The sequence below is a fragment of the Esox lucius genome, chromosome 20 (genome assembly GCF_011004845.1).
Source record: "Esox lucius isolate fEsoLuc1 chromosome 20, fEsoLuc1.pri, whole genome shotgun sequence".
Classification (NCBI taxonomy): Eukaryota; Metazoa; Chordata; class Actinopteri; order Esociformes; family Esocidae; genus Esox; species Esox lucius.
Window position 1 is genome coordinate 13937908 of NC_047588.1, and position 21760 is coordinate 13959667.

Genomic DNA, 21760 nt, shown 5'->3' on the forward strand with positions numbered 1-21760 from the left:
CAGGTCAGGTGCTGAGCTGTTCTTTTCTTGATTTCACCCATGGATGGTTAAAACAGGGGAGACAAAGAATGTGAAATAAAGCAGCTACATGTTGAACCTTATTTCAAACACGGTCGACTTCTGAAGTCTGTCATGCTACATGTTAAACCTTAGTTCAAACACGGTCGACTTCTGAAGTCTGTCATGCTACATGTTAAACCTTAGTTCAAACACGGTCGACTTCTGAAGTCTGTCATGCTACATGTTAAACCTTAGTTCAAACACGGTCGACTTCTAAAGTCTATCATGCTACATGTTAAACCTTAGTTCAAACACGGTCGACTTCTGAAGTCTGTCATGCTACATGTTAAACCTTAGTTCAAACACGGTCGACTTCTAAAGTCTGTCATGCTACATGTTAAACCTTAGTTCAAACACGGTCGACTTCTGAAGTCTGTCTTGCTACATGTTAAACATTTGTTCAAACACGGTCGACTCCAGCTTATGGAATAGAAATGTACGGATTGTTTTGGCAATACGGTGGTACTTTTTGTTTGTAAGAATGAATAACTGTAATGAATATGAATACATTCTACGTATTCTGTGTTATGTTGGTTTAACTTTTTTGAATACTTTCTGTTGTTTTGGAAGGAGCACAACACTTGGATTACTATGTTCACCAGCTCGTCTGAATTTGTTTTCCTGAATTGGGATGTCAGACATGCTGTGGAGTTAGTTAAAAACAGCCATTAGAGCTTAACAAACAAGAACACAATATAAATGGTAACAACATGTTGGACATGCGGGCACACACCTAGACAAGCATGAATGCTCTTTCTGACTTTCTCTCTCACACATGCTCTGTCATACACACACACAATATATATTGTGGTTAGTTTCCTATTACATTTTGTGTGTAAGATCCAGCTGATAAACAGCAATATTTTTTCACAGCTTTTTTCACAGCATATGTACCTAAGGTTCCAATCATTATGGAGAGAACTGTAAATGACACACACACACACACACACACACACACACACACACACACAGTACCTTTTTCATTGTTCGGTTTTCTTTCTACCAAACAAATGCACATGTACATGCAGTGTGGTTGTTTCTATGCACACACCTGTATATATGAGAGGGATTTGTATATAGGGATATACACTCACCTAAAGGATTATTAGGAACACCATACTAATACTGTGTTTGACCCCCTTTCGCCTCCAGAACTGCCTTAATTCTACGTGGCATTGATTCAACAAGGTGCTGAAAGCATTCTTTAGAAAGGTTGGCCCATATTGATAGGATAGCATCTTGCAGTTGATGGAGATTTGTGGGATGCACATCCAGGGCACGAAGCTCCCGTTCCACCACATCCCAAATATGCTCTATTGGGTTGAGATCTGGTGACTGTGGGGGCCATTTCAGTACAGTGAACTCATTGTCATGTTCAAGAAACCAATTTGAAATGATTCAAACTTTGTGACATGGTGCATTATCCTGCTGGAAGTAGCCATCAGAGGATGGGTATATGGTGCTCATAAAGGGATGGACATGGTCAGAAACAATGCTCAGGTAGGCCGTGGCATTTAAACGATGCCCAATTGGCACTAAGGGGCCTAAAGTGTGCCAAGAAATGGAGTGTCCCACACCATTACACCACCACCACCAGCCTGCACAGTGGTAACAAGTTATGATGGATCCATGTTCTCATTCTGTTTACGCCAAATTCGGACTCTACCATCTGAAATCGAGACTCATCAGACCAGGCAACATTCTTCCAGTCTTCAACTGTCCAATTTTGGTGAGCTTGTGCAAATTGTAGCCTTTTTTCCTATTTGTAGAGATGAGTGGTACCCGGTGGGGTCTTCTGCTGTTGTAGCCCATCCGCCTCAAGGTTGTGCGTGTTGTGGCTTCACAAATGCTTTGCTGCATACCTCGGTTGTAACGAGTGGTTATTTCAGTCAAAGTTGCTCTTCTATTAACTTGAATCAGTCAGCCCATTCTCCTCTGACCTCTAGCATCAACAAGGCATTTTCACCCACAGGACTGCCGCATACTGGATGTTTTTCCCTTTTCACACCATTCTTTGTAAACCCTAGAAATGGTTGTGCGTGAAAATCCCAGTAACTGAGCAGATTGTGAAATACTCAGACCAGCCCGTCTGGCACCAACAACCATGCCACGCTCAAAATTGCTTAAATCACCTTTCTTTCCCATTCTGACATTCAGTTTGGAGTTCAGGAGATTGTCTTGACCAGGACCACACCCCTAAATGCATTGAAGCAACTGCCATGTGATTGGTTGATTAGATAATTGCATTAATGAGAAATTGAACAGGTGTTCCTAATAATCCTTTAGGTGAGTGTATACAGTATATAAATCTAAAGTGTGTGTGTGTGTGTCGCAAAAAAATTATCATGAAAGCCACTTCATTTATAACTTTGCTGTTTAAAACCATGGCTATCTATTTCTCACAAAATAAACAATTGTGGTGTACTTAATTGACTTTTTAGCCAGGTTTGTAATTATGTATCGCAGATCAAACTCAGACTGATGGGACTAATGAAGAGTTTTTCTGACATCACGGAAAAAGTAACAGAGCGAAAAATTGACAGTTCACGTAGCCTTCACTTTTCATGATGCGTAATATTGTGCACTGTTAATGCTAAACTAATGGTTCGGATTAGGAAAATTGCCACAGTTGAATGGGTTAGTTGTAGTGTTTATGTTCATAACGTTCATAACGTTTCAGTGGTGGTTTTGCAAATTAGTAGCAAGCAGTTTGCCAGTCTAAAATTTGATTCAGGGCCTATTTTCAGGTGCAGTGCAAGGTAGCTCATTTTATAGGTTAAGTATAATTTTATCATGTACAGTAAAATTCAATTTGAGAACATAAGACGTGTATTCTGTTCAACAGCTGAAACCTCATAACTGCTAGTAAAGCCACTGACGTTGATAGAAGGCGTCTCATTTGTGGAAAGTGCTGAAGGATAGAGTCGGTGTGTGGCCTACTAGTGTGGATGTGATCCTGGGGTTCATTTCTTTGCTGTCCACTTGTGTGTTTTCTTCTACACCTACTTCTTCAGTTCTAACATCTCGGTCTCTTTTTCTTCCGCCTTGTCACTCCCTTCTTCTCTTAAGGACCCATAGTTTACATAACAACTTGATGTCCTCTAAGAGGTCTTCACTGTTATACCATCTCAACCCCCCCCCCCCCCGCCAACCCCCCCCCCCCAAATTGTCTCATTCTGACTCATTCCTTTGGGTCTATATTTATCCTTCCCTCTCTCAACATCTCTCTCTTTCTTTCTCTCTCCTTCCCACTTCCTTGTAAGTATTCAATGCTCTAATGCACATTATTAGTGTATGTATACAAAAACAGTTGCACAGAGAGAACGGAAGAGAGCTGGACGCATCAGCGACATCATAGTAGGGAAACAGTTTATTTTTTCTCCTTCCTCTGTGTCGTGTTCTCTGTCAATCCCTTTTCTGCTGTTTTGTATCGGTCTCCTCTTCAGTTCAGTAGCATTGTGGCCTAATCAGCTTGTGTGTGTGTGTGTGTGTGTGTGTGTGTGTGTGTGTGTGTGGGCATGCATAAGTGAGTGTGGGTGGGTAAGCTTCAGGGACAACTCTATTCACATGTTTGCTTTGTGCCCTATGCATCATATGACGGACAGTCTAAACGTGTAGCTTTGCCATCCAATAACAAGATGATATTATGTTCATTATGTTAAAATCTAATGTTACCTCATAATACTTTAATCCTCTAGAATAAAATTATGAAATGCACAAATGCTGACTTAGCCAATCCCTTAGATCTATAGTGAAACATAGCATATTGTTTTTTGGAAATGACCGACAAAACACAGAGTTTGACTAGAGATGGAATCCTTTGGCATAAAAAAGGGGAATGGTTGCCTGCTTTTTGTGATTTACTTCTATTAGAATATTTTAAGATTCTCAAATAGAGCTCAGAGAAACACCACTGGGCCCTGCTTTTTGTGCCGTAAAGGACTGCATTCCTTCCGCTCCCCTTATCAAATGCTTTTTAGAATCATTGATTTGTTACAGAGGTGGTAGGGAGCTGGAGGGTTGGTAAGCATTCCCTCTTATTATTATTTTACTACCTCTACTACACTGACTTCTTCTACTACTTCTGCCACTTCTCCTTCCAGACATTAACACAGTTAAATGTGGGTGCTCCCACCTAGTGCTCTTTTGGTCTTGAGCCATACCAACAGTGAGTTGCAGTTGTCCAGAAGTGACATGAAATGCCTAGAATAGCTCAACCTGATGTAAATGACATCTTAAAGATTAAATGAATTATTATTTTGCCTTTAATAAATCATGATATGAAGATATGAAACGCCCATTAATAATAGCGATCAAATCATTTTAAGCTGCAAGCAGCACTAAGTGGAGTTCAGCATTCAGTTACTATTGGCCTTATTTTAACACTCCTGTGTTGAGAGACGTGCATTCACCATAAGTCCATAGGTGCATCAACTGCCACATGGAACGTTTGTCCTGTCCATTGGTGTCCCATGTGGTTAAATTGATTCAGAGTACACATTATATACACATTAAATGTATTAGATAGATTCATTACCCTGAGAATGTGTGTCAGATGTAAACACACTGAGTGACACAGATCAACAGATAATTGTCATGTAGCTATAATGACACCCCTGTGTGGCCAGATTGAATTTGCCCGCTATGTTACAACTCAATAGTGCTATGTACATTTAGCGTCAATTGATATTTCAATAGGATTATTGGTTTGTTGTTTATATGCATTTATGTGCCAGACCACACCCATGTGAATGTTAATTGGTGGGTAGTGTTTTTTTTACATACTGGCCTGTATTATTAATTTAATAAAATCCTTGTCCATAGATTTCAACTATGAAGTAACGTGAAGATAGAATTTTTGTTTTTTACTTATTCAAAATGTCTGAAAATCCATCATGGTGGAGCTAATGAGGACCTGTGTAAAGGTGTTTAAGACTCTAGGTTAAACTGGTTGACTGTCCTCATTTGAACATGACTGTCAAATATTATATTCAGTGTCTGATTTTAATGCATTTATGTGCAAAAGAGTGGCCACTCTTTTTGCAGCATGTTTATTGACATGTTTTTTTTTATTAGTGTAAAAACATTTGCATTGAAAGAGTGTGGTCGATAGATGCTATAAAGATTGATAATTTGGTACTTCAGGAATAGCGTTTTAAGTGTTTTTCATTAATTCCAATTGTCTATGATGGCTGAGTGAATGGAGCTCAATGGCAAGTATGTTTCGTGTGAGTAGGTGGACCTAAGTACCAACATACAAGACCCTAGGTCACATTGCAAGCTCACTATGCTTACCCAAAATTGGCCACTTTAGAGGCTCATGACCACGCCACCATCAGGCAGATTTGTATGGCATGGCATGAGAAGGTGTGGCATATGGGCACTTACTGTAATGCAAGCTTGGGTCTTTTTTACCATTTTAACTCACAGAAATGAACAAAAAGGATCTTATATTTGCCAGAAGAATAATAATAAACCTGAGCAAAACACAATACAGTTACACAGGTTTCACTGCTGAACTCCTTATAAAACATACATCAGAAACCAGCATTCCCTTCTTGTCCACCTTCCACCCATCTCACCACATTTGTTTACATAACACCATGTCCTGTTTTCACTTTAGGTACTTGTATGTGCTTCACTTTAATCAGACACTGCCCACCTGGCTTCATCATTTTATCCACAGACTAGGCTTGTTTTTCAAGCTTGTCTGTACTAAATGAAAACCCCCACAACTAGAACATTGAGGCTGCTCCTTCCTACATCCTGGCGTTACATGCCCATATTTCTGGCAATGAAAACACTGCAGTGCATTTTTATTTTTTTATTTTGCAATCCAGCTCTACATTCTTCAAATATACATCTATTTCAGCTCTATCTTCATCAAACTTCAATCCATTCAAGCTCTGTCTACTTCAAACTTCAATCCATTCCAGCTCTGTCTTCTCCTAACTTTAATCTATTCCAGCTCTATCTTCATTAAACTTCAAGCTATTCCAGCTCTTTCTACTTCAAACTTCAATCCATTCCAGGTCTATCTTCTCCAGATTTTAATCCATTCCATTTCTTTCTTCTTGAAATTTCTCTTTTCTCTGTGAACAGTTCTATGGTTTTTTGTTGTCTAAATGTGCATTCATTTTATTCCTATTTCAAAGGTTTAAAAATTCCCAAAACATTTATTTGTGTGCCTTTGGAATGAGATATAATTTTTTTTTTCAATAAACTGACACAATTGTGTGCAGATTGATGGGACGAAATGTATTTAACTTAATCAAATATAAATCTAGTCTATAACACAAAATCTGAAGAAAGTGAAGGGATTTGAATATACAGGAATGAGACGTTTTCTGTGTCTGAACAGTCTTGCGTACACGCATATATCCCTGTATTATGGAGCCTACTGGATTGTTATTAATTGTCAAACAACAGCCGTCGTTATTCTATAAATAATAATAAAAATCATTTTTTATTTACTCTCACACAATTGTTTAACAATTTACTAGTTTAATAATATCAATTTGCATGTTTTACTTGACAGAGATATGCTGTTGTGTTTCTGTAGTTATTTATAGTCGCTGATTGGCTTTTTTTGACGCTAATGATTGCAGGTTGTTTTTTCCAATTCCGATCTATTTTTTTCGGGGGTAGCTGCAGTTTTGTGCTATCTTATTGTAGCTTACATTAAAATATAACATATAAGCTGTATATGCTTAAAACATTGTTTACTATACTTATTTTGTTGACTTAAGCTTTTTGTTATTTCAGCTTGATCATCTGAGCAAACAGTCTGCACATTAGGCAAGCCTAATGACTCGCGATTTATTTAAGTATCAACCTAAGTTCAATTTCCCTACCATCGGAAACCGGCCGATAGAGGCTGTTATGAACATATTAATAGTTAAATACAGTGGATGTTTGTAAGGTCGTTGGTTGGGGATGGTAGGCGTTCATAACGAGGCGTTTTTCCTTTTCAATCGATCACGTTAAGGACGAACACAACAGCGAAAACGTTAAGGAACAACGTAATCGCGAGTCATTAAGACCATTAGCACTGGGATATGTTGTTATTGAACCTAATAGCACTGCTGATATGTTAATACTGAAGGTAATCAAGGTTTACAAGTTAGTTGTGTTATAACGAAATTCCAGAGAGTTACGGTTGCAGCCAAAAAGATCTAAATAACTTAATTTAACTAAAACAGTTTGGAAACTGAAACTAAACTTAATTTGAGAAACAAAACGAATGCAAAAGCACAAATCTATAGGCTATAAGCATTGCAGCACATTCCATAATAACGACACAGGACTGCATCCATCTGTTCTCAAGCAGTCACACCAAGATGCCTAATTGTTATTATTAAACCGATTACTAACTCAATTAGAACTATAAATGTGATGTTATGTGATGACATGCCTGTAGTATTCAGTATAATAGAACACATTTCAGCCAATCACATATGCTTTTACCATCTAGGTGTGGATGTCAAGCCATCAAATTACAACTAATTTCCAACTGGAAGAGAAACATTATTTTGGATGATATCAGTTATTAAGTTTCTCCTTTCCCTGTTTGTATCTAATGCTTGTATCCTGTGGTCCAAGCCAATTGGACTCATCCCTCAGTTTCCAGAGATTGTTGCAGTCTTGTTTTTTATTGCTATTTTTCATTGACATTATGGGCAGTTCTGCGTGCTTTCCTCTGTGAGCTCTTTTGTTATTACATGTCTTATAATGATGCAGTTGGTGCCTTCAGCTGCCTCTACGTTTTTGAGACACAGCCATTCTGTGGTCTCCAGAGGATGGATACCAGTGTGTCTTCATTGTTGCTCCTGCTGCCCATGTTCAGTGTTATTCAGGTCACACGCTTTTGCATTTGGGATATTCTGATGCACTTGATCAAGCAGCCATATGCCCATTCATTCCTTTTCTGTGGATATATTATTTATATTTGTTTGTTGACCAGATTCTGCCTACAAGGGTGCTCATGTGTTTGTCTGTATACGTGAAGTATGTACCTATATTAAGGACACTGCTTGGATGATAGGACCAAGTTGGTGGCCAACTTTTTATTTTCTGAAGCTCTCATTCTCATTACATGAATGCACGATATAAAATGCAGTACTACAAACGAGTGGGTGGTGCTTACATTCACTTTTATGAATAGTCTGAATCAGTCAATGAAGAAAGACTATAAAGTTATAGCCTACCTGAAATTGACTAGCCTTTGATAATATATTTTATGTTTTTAACAAGATGACATAATAAGGATTTTCATGTCGGGCTTTGATCCAAATGTGTGGGTCAAGCATACCATTCTCCTATTTCTGCCAAGGCCAGAGGTTTCAGTAATTGTGATATTGAAGGGAATTTCTTTCCAGATAAAACTAATGTTGTTTACTGAAACAATTGTTATTTGATTCCGTGGGAGAAATTCACTTAATTTCTGTAACCCTGTTGAATGACAACGAGATATCGCACAGATTAATCTAATCATTGGAGGAGAACCTTATCTGTATGCTAGAGTGATACTTGGATCGGTCCTCCACTAGAATACTGACCTATTGGATCCAGTCCAAGAGTGTACAGAGACTGAGACGTTCAGCCTTGTTGAGAGGAGGATCTGATGGTTCACAGCATCGAAGGCGGCTGATAGATCTGTGAGGACGAGAACAGATGAGAGAGAGTCAGCTTTGGCAGTGCAAAGAGCCTCTGTGACATGGAGGAGAGAGGTCTCGGTTGAATGACCCATCCGAAAGCTTCACTGGTTAAGGTCGGGAAGATCATTCTGAAAGAGATAACAGGAGAGTTGGTTGGAGAAAGCATACTCAAGTGTTTTGGAAAGGAAAGAGAAGGAAAACCAGTCTGTGTCATGGTTTTTAGAGGGATGAGGCAGGACTGCATGATGTCAGAAGATATAAGAAAATGCCCCTTCCTTAATCTATTTATAAAGAACTAGACACCCTTAATAGTCATGAACCTTATAGGTGCTTGGTATTTGCTAAGGCGGTAGCTTAGCGTCCTCTATGTATATGTTAGCGGTTCCTTCTTGCTAAAGCCTAAGGACAACCTATGTTTGGTCAACAAGACACTCAGAGAGGTGAGTTAGCCAACAAGTGTGAAACAAATGGCAAGTGATTGCAAGGCCAACAGTCTGTGTAGTGTTTTCCCACGCCTTTATCCAACCATTTATCTGGGACTATAAATGCACATGACGGATAGAGGAATGGATCCCCAAGCGTTATGTTTGGCTATATGGATTCAGAGATCTGTTTTATGTTATGTTTCTGCCCAATGACATACCTGCATATGCTGGCTTGGAATAGATTGTGAGATGACCAGCCTTTCTCCATTAGTGCAAATCTTTATGAGCCCTGTATGCTATAAGTCACTTCATAGTATGTTGTTTTTTTAATATTCTTAACACCATGTACATTTTGACCTCAGACCAATGTCCTTCTTGCTCTCAATAGTGAAGGAGCCCCTTTCTTGATTACTGTTTTGAGGATATGTATTGTCTTTGCCTCTTCTGAGGGGAAAAATGTCCTTCATTGAAAACAAACACTACGCAATTTTTGAATTTTAGACATTTAATGTTTATTTTAAAATGTAAACACATAGACTACTCTACTCCAAGATTGTTAGGATTTTCCCTAACACCTTTCTCCTGTGTGATACATGAGAATCCTCAGAAAGCCCTATGCTGGGGTTTGATCATGGTTCTCCCTTAATTTGAAGAAATGCGTGTCAGCATTCAACTTATAAATAGAGGTTGCATCTTTGGCCATGTGATGCCAGTTGACGTGTTGACTTAATGAACTCACAGTGGATGGTAGGCAGGGCGGTCCAGTCATTTTTGTTCAGTGCTCCTGCATGTGAAGTTTGCACAGCCGGTTGTTTTTCAGAAGCCATGCTGTCATTGCCGTCCGTCCCAGTGGAAAATATAGCCTGCATGCTGATGTGTCACCTTGTATCAACAACCGCCGGACAAACTAACTAGTAAATGTGTTGTACTTGGTGGAAAACTCCAGTTGTCTACTTGCTGTCTAAAAAGGTCTTTAATCATCTAATAATCAAGACCTGCATAGTACTAGTATTTTTTGTTTCATTAATGCTTAATCATAAATGAATATAAAATAGTGGTTAAAAATATAGCTGTTTAATGGTCACATGATGTAGAGAACAGATACAGAGAACGGCATCAGGCTTTAATCTCCTTTTGCAGGAATCTGTTTAACAAACAAGTATTATCAGAAAAACAACCTTATCTTTATTATTATTTTATTACTCTACCTGTAGAATAAAGCCTGAATTGATTTTATACAATTAAAGGGTAATATGTAGATCTTTTAACTTACCCTTTATTACTCCAGTTCAGGATTTTGCAAACTGCATCCCTGATGCTGTTTAAAGTTATGTATGGCAGTCACTACACACACTTCTTCTCTGCTCCCCTCCCAGGACACGTCTGATGCAAAGCTTCAAAGAGTCCCACTCCCATGAGTCCTTGCTGTCTCCCAGCAGTGCGGCCGAGGCTCTGGACCTCACCCTGGATGAGGACGCCATCATCAAGCCTGTCCACTCCAGCATCCTGGGACAAGAGTACTGCTTCGAGGTGAAGCAGACACGACACACACACTCACACAAACACACACGACACACACACACACTCATTGTGACTAATTAGATCCTGATTAAAATTATATATTTGAAAACATGAACATTTTTAAAATGTAGCCTAGAATGTCAAAAATCAAAGTGTCTTTTTACATTAAGCTAGAGAGAAAAGGTGTATTACTTTAGATAATAATTGACATGACGTTTCAGTTTACATTGGCATGTATCGCCAGATAAGCCAAAGGAGTGTTGTGATCTTTTTCTAGGGCTCTGTCCTATATAAGTGTCCCCTGTCCAGTATAGTATAGCCTGTAAAAAATATATTTTGCTACACAAAGCCAATGAGTTACAATAGGCCATTTTCCTTCTCCAATTCAATCACACTGGGTAATTAAGCCAGTTACATATGTTAGGTATTTTTTAATTGTTCCCGGTAAATGTTTAAGCAATTTGCTTTTTAGGAGCCAAATGAGTATCTCTTTTAGGTGAACTACCCATAAAAGCCAGCTCAACGAAAAGACTCACAGTGCCTACCACAACATTTACCGGAGAAATTCTGTCACCCCACAATAAATGTACCATAATGACAAAAGAATGGATGTTACTATCACAGTTGTGAATATGCTTCAGAATGTCCTGGCAATAATAGGATACACTGATATCTACAGATTTGCTCCCAAATGTGTTGTGTCTGTCACCATGTATTTTAATTGAGGAAGTGTAATCAAAATTGTTATTTCAGCCATCCACACTACATCTCCAAAAATCCCCCAGCCTGTTCATGTGAGCAGCTCACCTGCACTTAAGATGCATTTTCTTTCTGTGGATCAACATTTACCTTAGTTGGAATCGCGGCTTTGCAATGTATCACCTATTAAAGAGGCTTTCTTGAATTTCTGGCCAGTGGTGAAAGTGGCACTGAAGAGCCAAAAAGGTTCCCTGAAAATTGTGTACTATGTCATGTACAGTGGATATAAAAAGTCTACACACCACTGTTACAATGCCAGGTTCTTGTGATGTAAAAGAATGAGACAAAGATAAATCATGTCAGAACTTTTTCCACTTTTAATGTGACCTATAATGTGAACAATTCAATTGAAAAACAAACTGAAAAATAAAAACCTTACAATAAACTGGTTGCATAAGTGTGCACACCCTCTGATAACTGGGGATGTGGCTGTGTTCAGAATTAACCAATCACATTCAAACTCATGTTAAATAGAAGTCATTACACACCTGCCATCATTTAAAGTGACTCTGATTAATCACTAATAAAGTTCAGCTGTTCTAGTAGGATATTCCTGTCATTTTCTTAGTTGCATCTCAGAGCAAAAGCCATGGTCCGCAGAAAGCTTCCAAAGCATCAGAGGGATCTCATTGTTGAAAGATATCAGTCAGGAGAAGGGTACAAAAGAATTTCTAAAGCATTAGATATACCATGGAACGCACAAAGACAGTCATCATCAAGGAGAAAATATGGCACAACAGAGACATTACCAAGAACTGGACGACCCTCCAAAATTGATGAAAAGACAAGAAGAAAACTGGTCAGGGAGGCTTCCAAGAGGCCCACAGCAACATTAAAGGTACAGCTGGAATTTCTGGCAAGTCCTGGCTGTGTGGTACATGTGATAACAATCTCCTGTATTCTTCATATGTGTCACGTAGTTAGATATGGAGACGGAGGCAAATGCAGAAGTTCGAAGGGTTACCCCTTTTATTAAACCAAAAAACAACGAAGAACCTCAACTGAGTGCCGGGCACTACGATAATTCCAATGGGGCAGGAGCACAGGAGCACAGGAGCACAGGAGCACAGGAGCACAGGAGCACAGGAGCACAGGAGCACAGGAGCACAGGAGCACGACAGGTGTACATAACATATACACACACAATGACCGACAAGGAGAAAAGGGCTGAACTAAATACACTGAGAAACGAGGAGAACAGAAACAGTTGGGGGCAAAAACACAGGTGAACTGAATATACCGTTTAACAGAAACAAGAACAGGAAAGACCATACAAGGACAAGACAAAGAAACACAGAAAACATGAAGTGGAATGGCCCCTTCAGGAAGGGACCATTACAGTACCCCCCCCCCCCAAAGGCCGGGGGAGCTGGCGAAGGTCTAGGACTCGGCTGAGGGTCAGGAGCCGGCTGAGGGTCAGGAGCCGGCTGAGGGCCTGGAGCCAGGAGAGCCGGCTGAGGGCCTGGAGCCAGGAGAGCCGGCTGAGGGTCTGGAGCCAGGAGAGCCGGCTGAGGGTCTGGAGCCAGGAGAGCCAGGTGGGGGCAAAAACACAGGTGAACTGAATATACCGTTTAACAGAAACAAGAACAGGAAAGACCATACAAGGACAAGACAAGGAAACACAGAAAACATGAAGCGGAATGGCCCCTTCAGGAAGGGACCATTACAATATGAATGGGCTATGGGGTAGGGTGGCAAGACGGAAGCGTTTTCTTACAAAGAAAAACATCCACGCCCGGCTGAAGTTTGCAAAAACAAACATCAAGACCGCAATAGCACGTGGGAAACCAAGGTTGACCTTTTTGGCCATGATTCCAAAAGGTATGTTTGGCGCAAAAGCAACACTGCACATCACCCAAAGAACACCATACCCACAGTGAAGCATGGTGGTGGCAGCATCATTCTTTGGGGCTGTTTTTCTTCAGCTGGAACCGTGGCCTTAGTCAGGGTGGAGGGAATTATGAACAGTTCCAAATACCAGGCAAAGTTGTCACAAAACCGTCAGGCATCCATTAGACAGCTGAAGATGAAGAGGAAGTTCTCCATCCAGCACGACAATGACCCAAAGCACACATCCGAAACCACAAAAGCATGGCTTCACCAGAAGAAGATTAAAGTTTTGGAATGGCCCAGCAAGAGCCCAGACCTGAATCCAATTGAACATCTGTGGTGTGATCTGAAGAGGGCTGTGCACAGGAGATGTCCTTGCAATCTGACAGATTTGGAGCACTTTTGCAAAGAAGAGTGGGCAAATATTGCCTTGTCAAGATGTGCCATGCTAATACCAAAAAAGACTGAGTGCTGTAATAAAATCAAAATGTGCTTCAAAAAATTATTAGTTTAAGGGTGTGCACACTTATACAACCAGGTTATTGTGAGTTTATTATTTGTATTTTTCCCCCTCAAAGATTTCAATTAGTTTTTCAATTGAATTGTTTACGTTATAGGTCACATTAAAGGAGGAAAAAGTTCTGACATGATTTATCTTTGTCTCATTCTTTTACATCACAAGAACCTGGCATTGTAACAGGGGTGTGTAGACTTTTTATATCCACTGTATTTGCTCATTTGTGACCCATGTCATTAAAACTACTAACTTTCAAACTTGGCATTTTATGGCTGACTGAGGTTTGATAGGAATTTCTCAGAGTATGCGCATATAAACCACATTAAGCATCCAGCCCAAAATGGGGCATTTAATTTTTTTTAGTTTTTTGCAAATGTCCTTTAACAGCAAGAGTTTCAAACGTATTTTTACATGTTCAGTTTATTAGCACCAAAATAGCATTCACTTTACTGTCACAATGTTAAGCACGCCTTTTTTTTTTTTTTTTACCAGTTTTGTTGCTTTAACTGAGAGCACCACTTGTGAAACTATGACACTTCGCTCAAAATACGAGAAGTGAATTTGGATATGACTATTGTAAGAGGACCTTGGTGTTACCTGATAAACACTATTTATTGAATACTTTTTTTTAACTAATCCTTTGCATATAGGAATATATCCAAACAGAATTTCCTAATCTGCTTTTTTAATCTGAGATATATAATTTAAACATCAGCAACACATTTAGGTTAATAAAAAAATTACTAGACATAAGCTATTGACAAGAAGTTAGAAAGTATATGCCAACCAGAAATCTGGTCACCTTAAAGTTTTGAAGGTCAAAAAGGAGCTTACTCCATGTATTAGTCTTGACTGCAATACTTGGATGTGGGTTTCTTTAAAGATAAATTATTGTACATTATCGCAAGTAGGTTGATTAAATATTTTTCAAAATGCATTTTCTATTAAATTAAACGAACACCAAGTGACATAGAATTTAGATGTACCAAATGATCAATGGAATCCTTACATTTGTGATGTATGAGAAGGGTGTGATTAGCTAATCATTTTATTTCATATAGACCTGATAACAATTTGCCATATTCAATTTAAATAGCATTCTTAGTTTTTAATGATGCATGCACTATTGTCAATACTTTTTTTAATGTTTACCAAACAAAATAATAAATAGATCTTGAAATGTTAAAAACGTTTTACTACAAATTTCGACATTATCAGTGACACAAGCTAATTTGACACCCAACAGGTAAATAACATGAAAAATATGTAGTTTTTTTCAAATTGTGTTTTTACATTGTGCCAAAGTAAAGGGACTGCAGTTATCACTGCATTTTCAAGACTGACCTTCACACTTTCACGTTTTATGAAATAATTAAAATTATGCCTGTCTTTTATTCTAAATAATGCTTTTTAAAACTCTCTCCATTGACAATAATAGAAGGATTAATTGAATATAGCTGTGATGTTTAGATCTGTGGAAAAAAAAACATCAAAGAGAAAACCAACCAACGTTTCAAAAATAGCTCATGTTCCAAGCTGATTTGTCACAGACATTGGTGGTGAAAATGTCTTTCATTGCATGGTTCGCTGTCCCATAGCCGACATGAACATGACACAAGTCTCCCTGATTAAAAGACGTTTTATGCCACTTGTCATCAACCCAAGTTAATAATTGTTGTGGATATTGATGTTACCGTTGGTAACCTCAGGTGACTACGGCTTCGGGAACCAAGTGCTTTGCATGTCGCTCGGCTGCAGAGAGAGACAAATGGATCGAGAATCTTCAAAGAGCTGTCAAACCCAACAAGGTGGGGAAACAAGAACGAATAAAGATACCTCACTGTCTGTCTCCTTCTACCCTGTCAATTTGTCTGTTTCAATATGACAATTTCCTCATTTTGTCTATTGTAACCTCCATTTGCTCTCTGTTTGTCTGTATGTGGGATGTACAGTCATGGAATGCAGTAGGCTACATATTAAAACACAGCACTTTCGAACGATCATCATCGTGCAGAGCAAAATACAGAAAACAGGAAGCCTTGTCAGCACTTTAGAGTCAGCTGATTGAAGCAGATCTCCTATTTTCCAGCTAGATTAATCTCATAGGTCTGAGTAAAAGGCCCTTTCCCCCTCTCTCTCTTATTAAAAAGATGGCAGCTAGGGAGCTGCAGTTATTAAGTAAAACGGAGATGAAACATCAACTGAATGGACTGACTCATCCAGATGCTGTGACTGCAGGGTTCCTCCTGGCTGATTCACGGGGCTCCAAGGACTCGACACAGGAGCCATGAAATGTCCTCCACACCCTCATGAATATCCATTCAGATACATGATGGGAGACATAAAACGAGGTGCGCTGTCGATCGAGACCAGTATGTTCATTAGGTTTCGTAACTGTCTCTGGGCAGACGGACGCTCTTGATTCTTGTTCTCATTGAAATTAATGACAAACAGTTCAATAGGTTGTAGTGGTGGTCACATTGTTCGTCAGGCAGCTTACCAATGGAGTACTTCAGGACTAACAACTTGAGAAAATTGCAGATATATTTAGCAATGTAAATGAGGTATTAAGAGCTGAGCTGCGCTGAGCCAGGGCCGAGCGATACAGCAGCATTTCAGACAAGTTGAAATGACTCAGCCCTGACTAAAACATCACTCAACACAGCAATCAACACAGCACTCTTCTCCCATGGGGTAATTCAGCTATAGGTGCCTCTTTGTAAACCGGTTGAGATAAAGCAGCTATATGCGCCAACATTACCAATCAAACATCCACTTTCTGTCTCTCATGCCTCCAGTACGTATTTATGTCATTATTCTCCATTCCTGTATGTGCAGATTGTTCTCAGACCGTTCTGTACCCTGTCAATTCTTCTCCTTGACTTTCTTTTCCCCCTGTTCTGCCTTGTCTTTTTCCCCACACTGTCTTTAACTTTCTACAGGACAACAGTCGGAGGGTGGACAACGTGCTGAAACTCTGGATCATCGAGGCGCGGGAGCTTCCAGCCAAGAAGCGCTACTATTGCGAGCTTTGTCTGGACGACATGCTTTATGCACGCACCACAAGCAAGCCCCGGACCGACACCGTGTTCTGGGGTGAGCACTTTGAGTTCAACAACCTGCCAGCCGTACGCAACCTACGCCTTCATCTTTACAAGGAGACTGACAAAAAGAGACGCAAGGTAAGGAGACAACTCAGCCACCAGGGTGCCATATTGATACAGCTGGTTGAAATGACATCAGAATCAAGTGTAGAGCATTGTTACGATGATCAGAGTGGCTGAGGTTCCAGATGCTCTTGAACACTTCCCAATAGCTAAAGATCCAAACCTCTGTTGTCATACTTTACCTAGAGTAGCTGAGATTCCAAATGCTCTTGAACACTTCCCAATAGCTAAAGATCCAAACCTCTGTTGTCATACTTTACCTAGAGTAGCTGAGGTTCCAAATGCTCTTGAACACTTCCCAATAGCTAAAGATGCAAACCTCTATTGTCATACTTTACCTAGAGTAGCTGAGGTTCCAAATGTTCTTGAACACTTCCCAATAGCTAAAGATCCAAACCTCTGTTCTCATACTTACTCTAGCACACTGTTTGGATGAATAGGGTGCATGCTTCATAAAGTTGTATCAAAGCGGACAATCACATACATTTTGTATTGTACGTATTATAAATATATAACATCATAGTATAACATTACTGTTACAGAAAACATTAACTAATTTTCCCAGTGACCAAGATTGATACCTACACTTCTGTTTCCTTCCCATCCTTTTCCATCAGGAGAAGAGCACATACTTGGGGCTGGTCAGCATCCCCATCTCCAGCATCACAGGTCGGCAGTTTGTGGAGCAGTGGTACCCCGTCATTCAGCCTAGTGTCTTGGCCAAGGGGCAAGTGGGGGGCAAGATCATTAATGCCTCCCTACGCCTCAAGTCCCGCTACCAGACCATGAGCATCCTGCCTATGGAGCTGTACAAGGAGTTTGCGGAGTACGTCACCAACAACTACCGGACCCTGTGTGCAGTGCTGGAACCTCTGCTAAGTGTGAAGAGTAAAGAAGAGGTGGCCTGTGCCTTGGTACATATACTGCAGAGCACAGGGAAAGCAAAGGTAAGCATTGGAACCTGGGGTGCTGTGAACTCCAAAAAGAACGTTGGAACCTGGGGCGCTGTGATGTCCAAAAAGATCATTGGGACCTGGGGCACTGAACATTATAAAAGAACATAGCTTTAACTGCTTTTTGGTTTGCTTATGTAACAATAAGCCGAAAGAGATCAACATAAGAATATGTAACATAACAAAATTCAATAGATTGTCTGTTTAAAAACGAAAGCGTGGTGAGGGAATGGGCATATGATATTTTGATGTGTTTCTGTTTTGTTCTTTCCCAGGATTTTCTGTCGGACATGGCAATGTGTGAGGTAGACAGATTCATTGACAGAGAACATCTTATCTTCAGAGAGAACACTCTGGCCACCAAAGCCATAGAAGAGTACCTCAAGCTGATTGGACATAAGTACCTCAAGGATGCAATAGGTGAATGGAAATTGAATGCTTAGTACATTTTGTTGAAATGTTCTGGTTGTAATGTTTTCTCCACTATCTTTCTGTTAGCCAACTGGTCAGGGATATTTTTGTTGTTTCAGGCGAGTTCATAAGGGCACTATACGAGTCAGAAGAGAACTGCGAGGTGGACCCGATGAGGACACCACCTTCCGTTCTTCCGGATCACCAAGCCAATCTCCGCATGTGCTGCGAACTGGCACTCTGCAAGATTGTCAACTCACATTGGTCCGTAGTTTGCGTATACGAGTGCTTAATGTTTGTTCATATGAAAGGATTACTCCTGGGCTGCTGGACCCTAAAACATATTTACAGAATTGTGATTGTTGTGAGCGTCCAATTTGCATTCAATAATTGGAGGACCCTGTCTGGCAGAATCAGAATATCCTATCAAGTGACGATGACACACTGCACATTTGTATCTCTCCACAGTGTGTTCCCTAGGGAGCTGAAGGAGGTGTTCGCGTCTTGGAGGGTGCGCTGTGCAGAGAGGGGGAGAGAAGACATTGCAGACCGCCTAATCAGTGGCTCCCTCTTCCTACGCTTCCTGTGTCCGGCGGTTATGTCCCCGTCCCTCTTCAACCTGACACAGGAGTACCCTGACGAGCAGACGTCACGCACGCTCACCCTGATTGCCAAAGTTGTGCAGAACCTGGCAAACTTCTCAAAGTGAGTTTATTCAATAATTAGTTTATGCTTGTGCAATTTACTCATTAAATTCAGACATGGATACATCCTAATAGTGAGCCAAAAAAACATGGTCAGTGTAGATTCTAGATGCATATTGGGGATCCTGACTGGCACATCGCTCTAAACTGAACATTGTATCCCAGGTTTTTGTCCTGGTTGCAGCATACTGGCCGGGCCCAGGAGATCAGCACAGGGTGGTGCAAATTGTCCAGGATTAGGATAATTCTGTGCTGGGGAAACCAGCCCTGAATGTAATGTCTGTGAGTACACTACCTTCTTATGTCATTCTGTAACCCAGCTACTCTTTCTCTACATCAGGTTTGGCAGTAAAGAGGAGTACATGTGCTTCATGAATGAGTTCTTAGAGATGGAGTGGGGCTCCATGCAGCAGTTCCTTTATGAGATCTCCAACCTGGACAGTGTGAGCAACGCAGGGGGCTTTGAGGGCTACATCGACCTGGGCAGGGAGCTATCCATACTGCACAGCCTCCTCTGGGAGGTCATGGCTCAGCTCAGCAAGGTAGGGAGGATCAGGGTAAATATGAATATACAACAAATACAATATTTACCAATACATAAGTATATGTTACAGATGACAAATATAGGGTTAGTCAGTAATAAGTGAGTCCAATAGTGATTCAGTGCAATAGAAAAACAGTGTATGGAATTGACAATTGCCCTAGGTTTTTAAGTGTCTTCAAAAGATACTGCATTTATTTTATTTTATTTACAATATGCCATATTCCATATTTTCAATGAGATATTTATTATATAAGTATATATAGATAGTATATAGATACTATAGATATATATGTTATAGATATTATCAAGTCTGTTTTTCTTCTCATTCGAATGTTTTTCCTATTGTCATTGCTAACTTGCATTCATGTCAGTCTTCTAACCCTAACCCACAGGATGCCATTATCAAACTGGGTCCCTTACCCCGCCTCTTGAATGACATCAGCATGGCCCTCCGTAACCCCCACCTGCAGAGGCAGCCGAGCCATCAGAACCAGACAGATAGAGTCCAGGAGAGAAAGTCGGAGCGGCTGCTCTCACGACCCAGCTTCAGCAGGGGAGTCTCCTCAGAGTTCCAGAATCTCATGATGAGGGATCTCAACAGGTAGTGCCCTGGTTCTGATTAGCTCTAGAGGCCTGGAGGGTTTTCAGCGTTAGCAAGACAATGGCGCTGTTGCTCCAGACTTCTCCAGGGGCAAACTAAAGTGAAACCTCTAAACACTTGACCCCTACGGATAATTAATACTAATGAAAAGGCACAGAGACTTTGGGCTGAATTGGGCTGAGAGATACCCATTAAGGTTCCCACCCAAAAGCTGAGATTGGGTTGTACTTACGGTGCCAAATCCAAATTTTCTATATGCCGATAACCTTGTCTGTCTTCTACAATGTGTTGCTATGTTGTTGCCTTTCTCAAGCTCCATAGATATCACTCGCTTGCCTTCCCCTACCTCTGGTGTTTCCAGTGGTGGTGTCATGCCGTCTCGTGCTCAGCTCAGTTTCCAAGACCGTGATCACCCACATCGAACCTCCAAAGATGTTTTCTATGTAACCCGCCCTCCGTTGGCCCGGTCCAGCCCTGCCTACTGCACCAGTAGCTCTGATATCACTGAACCAGACCCAAAGGTGAGTTGGTTTCTAGACGTTTTACCGCATCAAGCTCTGACAGCAGCCACGTTCTATAGGGAACTACTGTAAACTGCACATCTCTTTCCTGTGTGGTAGCCAAGTGTGGCAGACGACTGCAGGATAGTATGGCAGCTGTGGGGTCATAAACCAATGATGCATGTACTTTAGTGGTAAGTTATGGGACATGCAATTCAGGCAAATCACGGCCCCCTTTATAGATGACACACTTAGAGTATGTGCACTTTGCAATTGGGCGCACAAGGATGTTAGCTGAATCCCTCCAGTCTAGGGGCCTAGTGTCAATAAAGTGTGTATCTATGATGGACCTCCAGGACTCCACAATGAACAGCGTGTCTTACCTGCAGTCGGTGGCCATGCTCAACTCCTCCCAGGCCTCCATCACCGGCATGGGCAGCTTCGGAGGGCTCAGCAGCCAGGGTGGCGGAGGTCTGGGCTCAGGCCTTAGTGGCCAGCTCCGGGCCGGGGGCCGCCTTTCGGCCGGCTCAGGGGGATCCAGCATGTCAGGGGGTCTCCGGCTGAGCCAGCTGAGCCAGATGGGCACCACCACCGACTCGCTGTCCCAGCAGCAGCAGCACCAGGCCGCCGCCCTGAGATACCCGCTCTCCTTCCAGAACCCCCTGTTTCACCTGGCCACCGGCACGGCGGACGGACCCCACCTCCACCACCAGCACAGCAGGGCCCATCCCCCGCCGCCCCTGCTCCTGGCCCCGGAGCCTGACCCCGGCGGCCCCCACCAGGCCTACCTCCCCCAGTTTGCCCACGGGGGGTTCTCCCGCAGTGAGGACCTGTCCACCCTGAGGACAGGGACGGGGCACCTGGGGCAGCCACCCATCATCCACTCACACAGCTACAGCGATGACTACAGCAGGGCCGACTACGCTCGCCGACAAATATCCATGCATGGGCAGGTGTGTATCAACCTAAGTTCAAGAATGGGTTTATCTGTGCCCTACTTTATTACACTTAAGCCTTTTTTGTCTCTAGATAACAATTCATGTAACAAAAAGTAAAGTGAAGCCTTCGTGAATTGCCAACATCTTAAACAGAAAAGGATAACTTTGGTGTT

General features: G+C 41.2%; 1 protein-coding gene across 14 annotated transcripts in view; it reads left to right on the top strand.

Annotated features, from left to right (window-relative positions):
• syngap1b (synaptic Ras GTPase activating protein 1b) overlaps positions 1–21760 on the top strand; it is a 165695-nt gene that overhangs the window by 123210 nt on the left and 20725 nt on the right. For 8 of the 14 annotated variants that reach the window (XM_020041421.3, XM_020041424.3, XM_020041414.3 and 5 more), the window contains 11 exons: positions 10519–10672; positions 15479–15577; positions 16712–16951; positions 17554–17883; positions 18165–18309; positions 18420–18564; positions 18769–19005; positions 19345–19561; positions 19920–20149; positions 20463–20670; positions 21006–21602. In XM_020041421.3, the coding sequence (XP_019896980.1) occupies positions 10519–10672; positions 15479–15577; positions 16712–16951; positions 17554–17883; positions 18165–18309; positions 18420–18564; positions 18769–19005; positions 19345–19561; positions 19920–20149; positions 20463–20670; positions 21006–21602 (2602 nt within the window). The remainder of the gene's footprint in view (positions 1–10518; positions 10673–15478; positions 15578–16711; positions 16952–17553; positions 17884–18164; positions 18310–18419; positions 18565–18768; positions 19006–19344; positions 19562–19919; positions 20150–20462; positions 20671–21005; positions 21603–21760) is intronic. The other 6 variants (XM_020041418.3, XM_020041425.3, XM_020041420.3 and 3 more) reach the window with 6 other exon arrangements.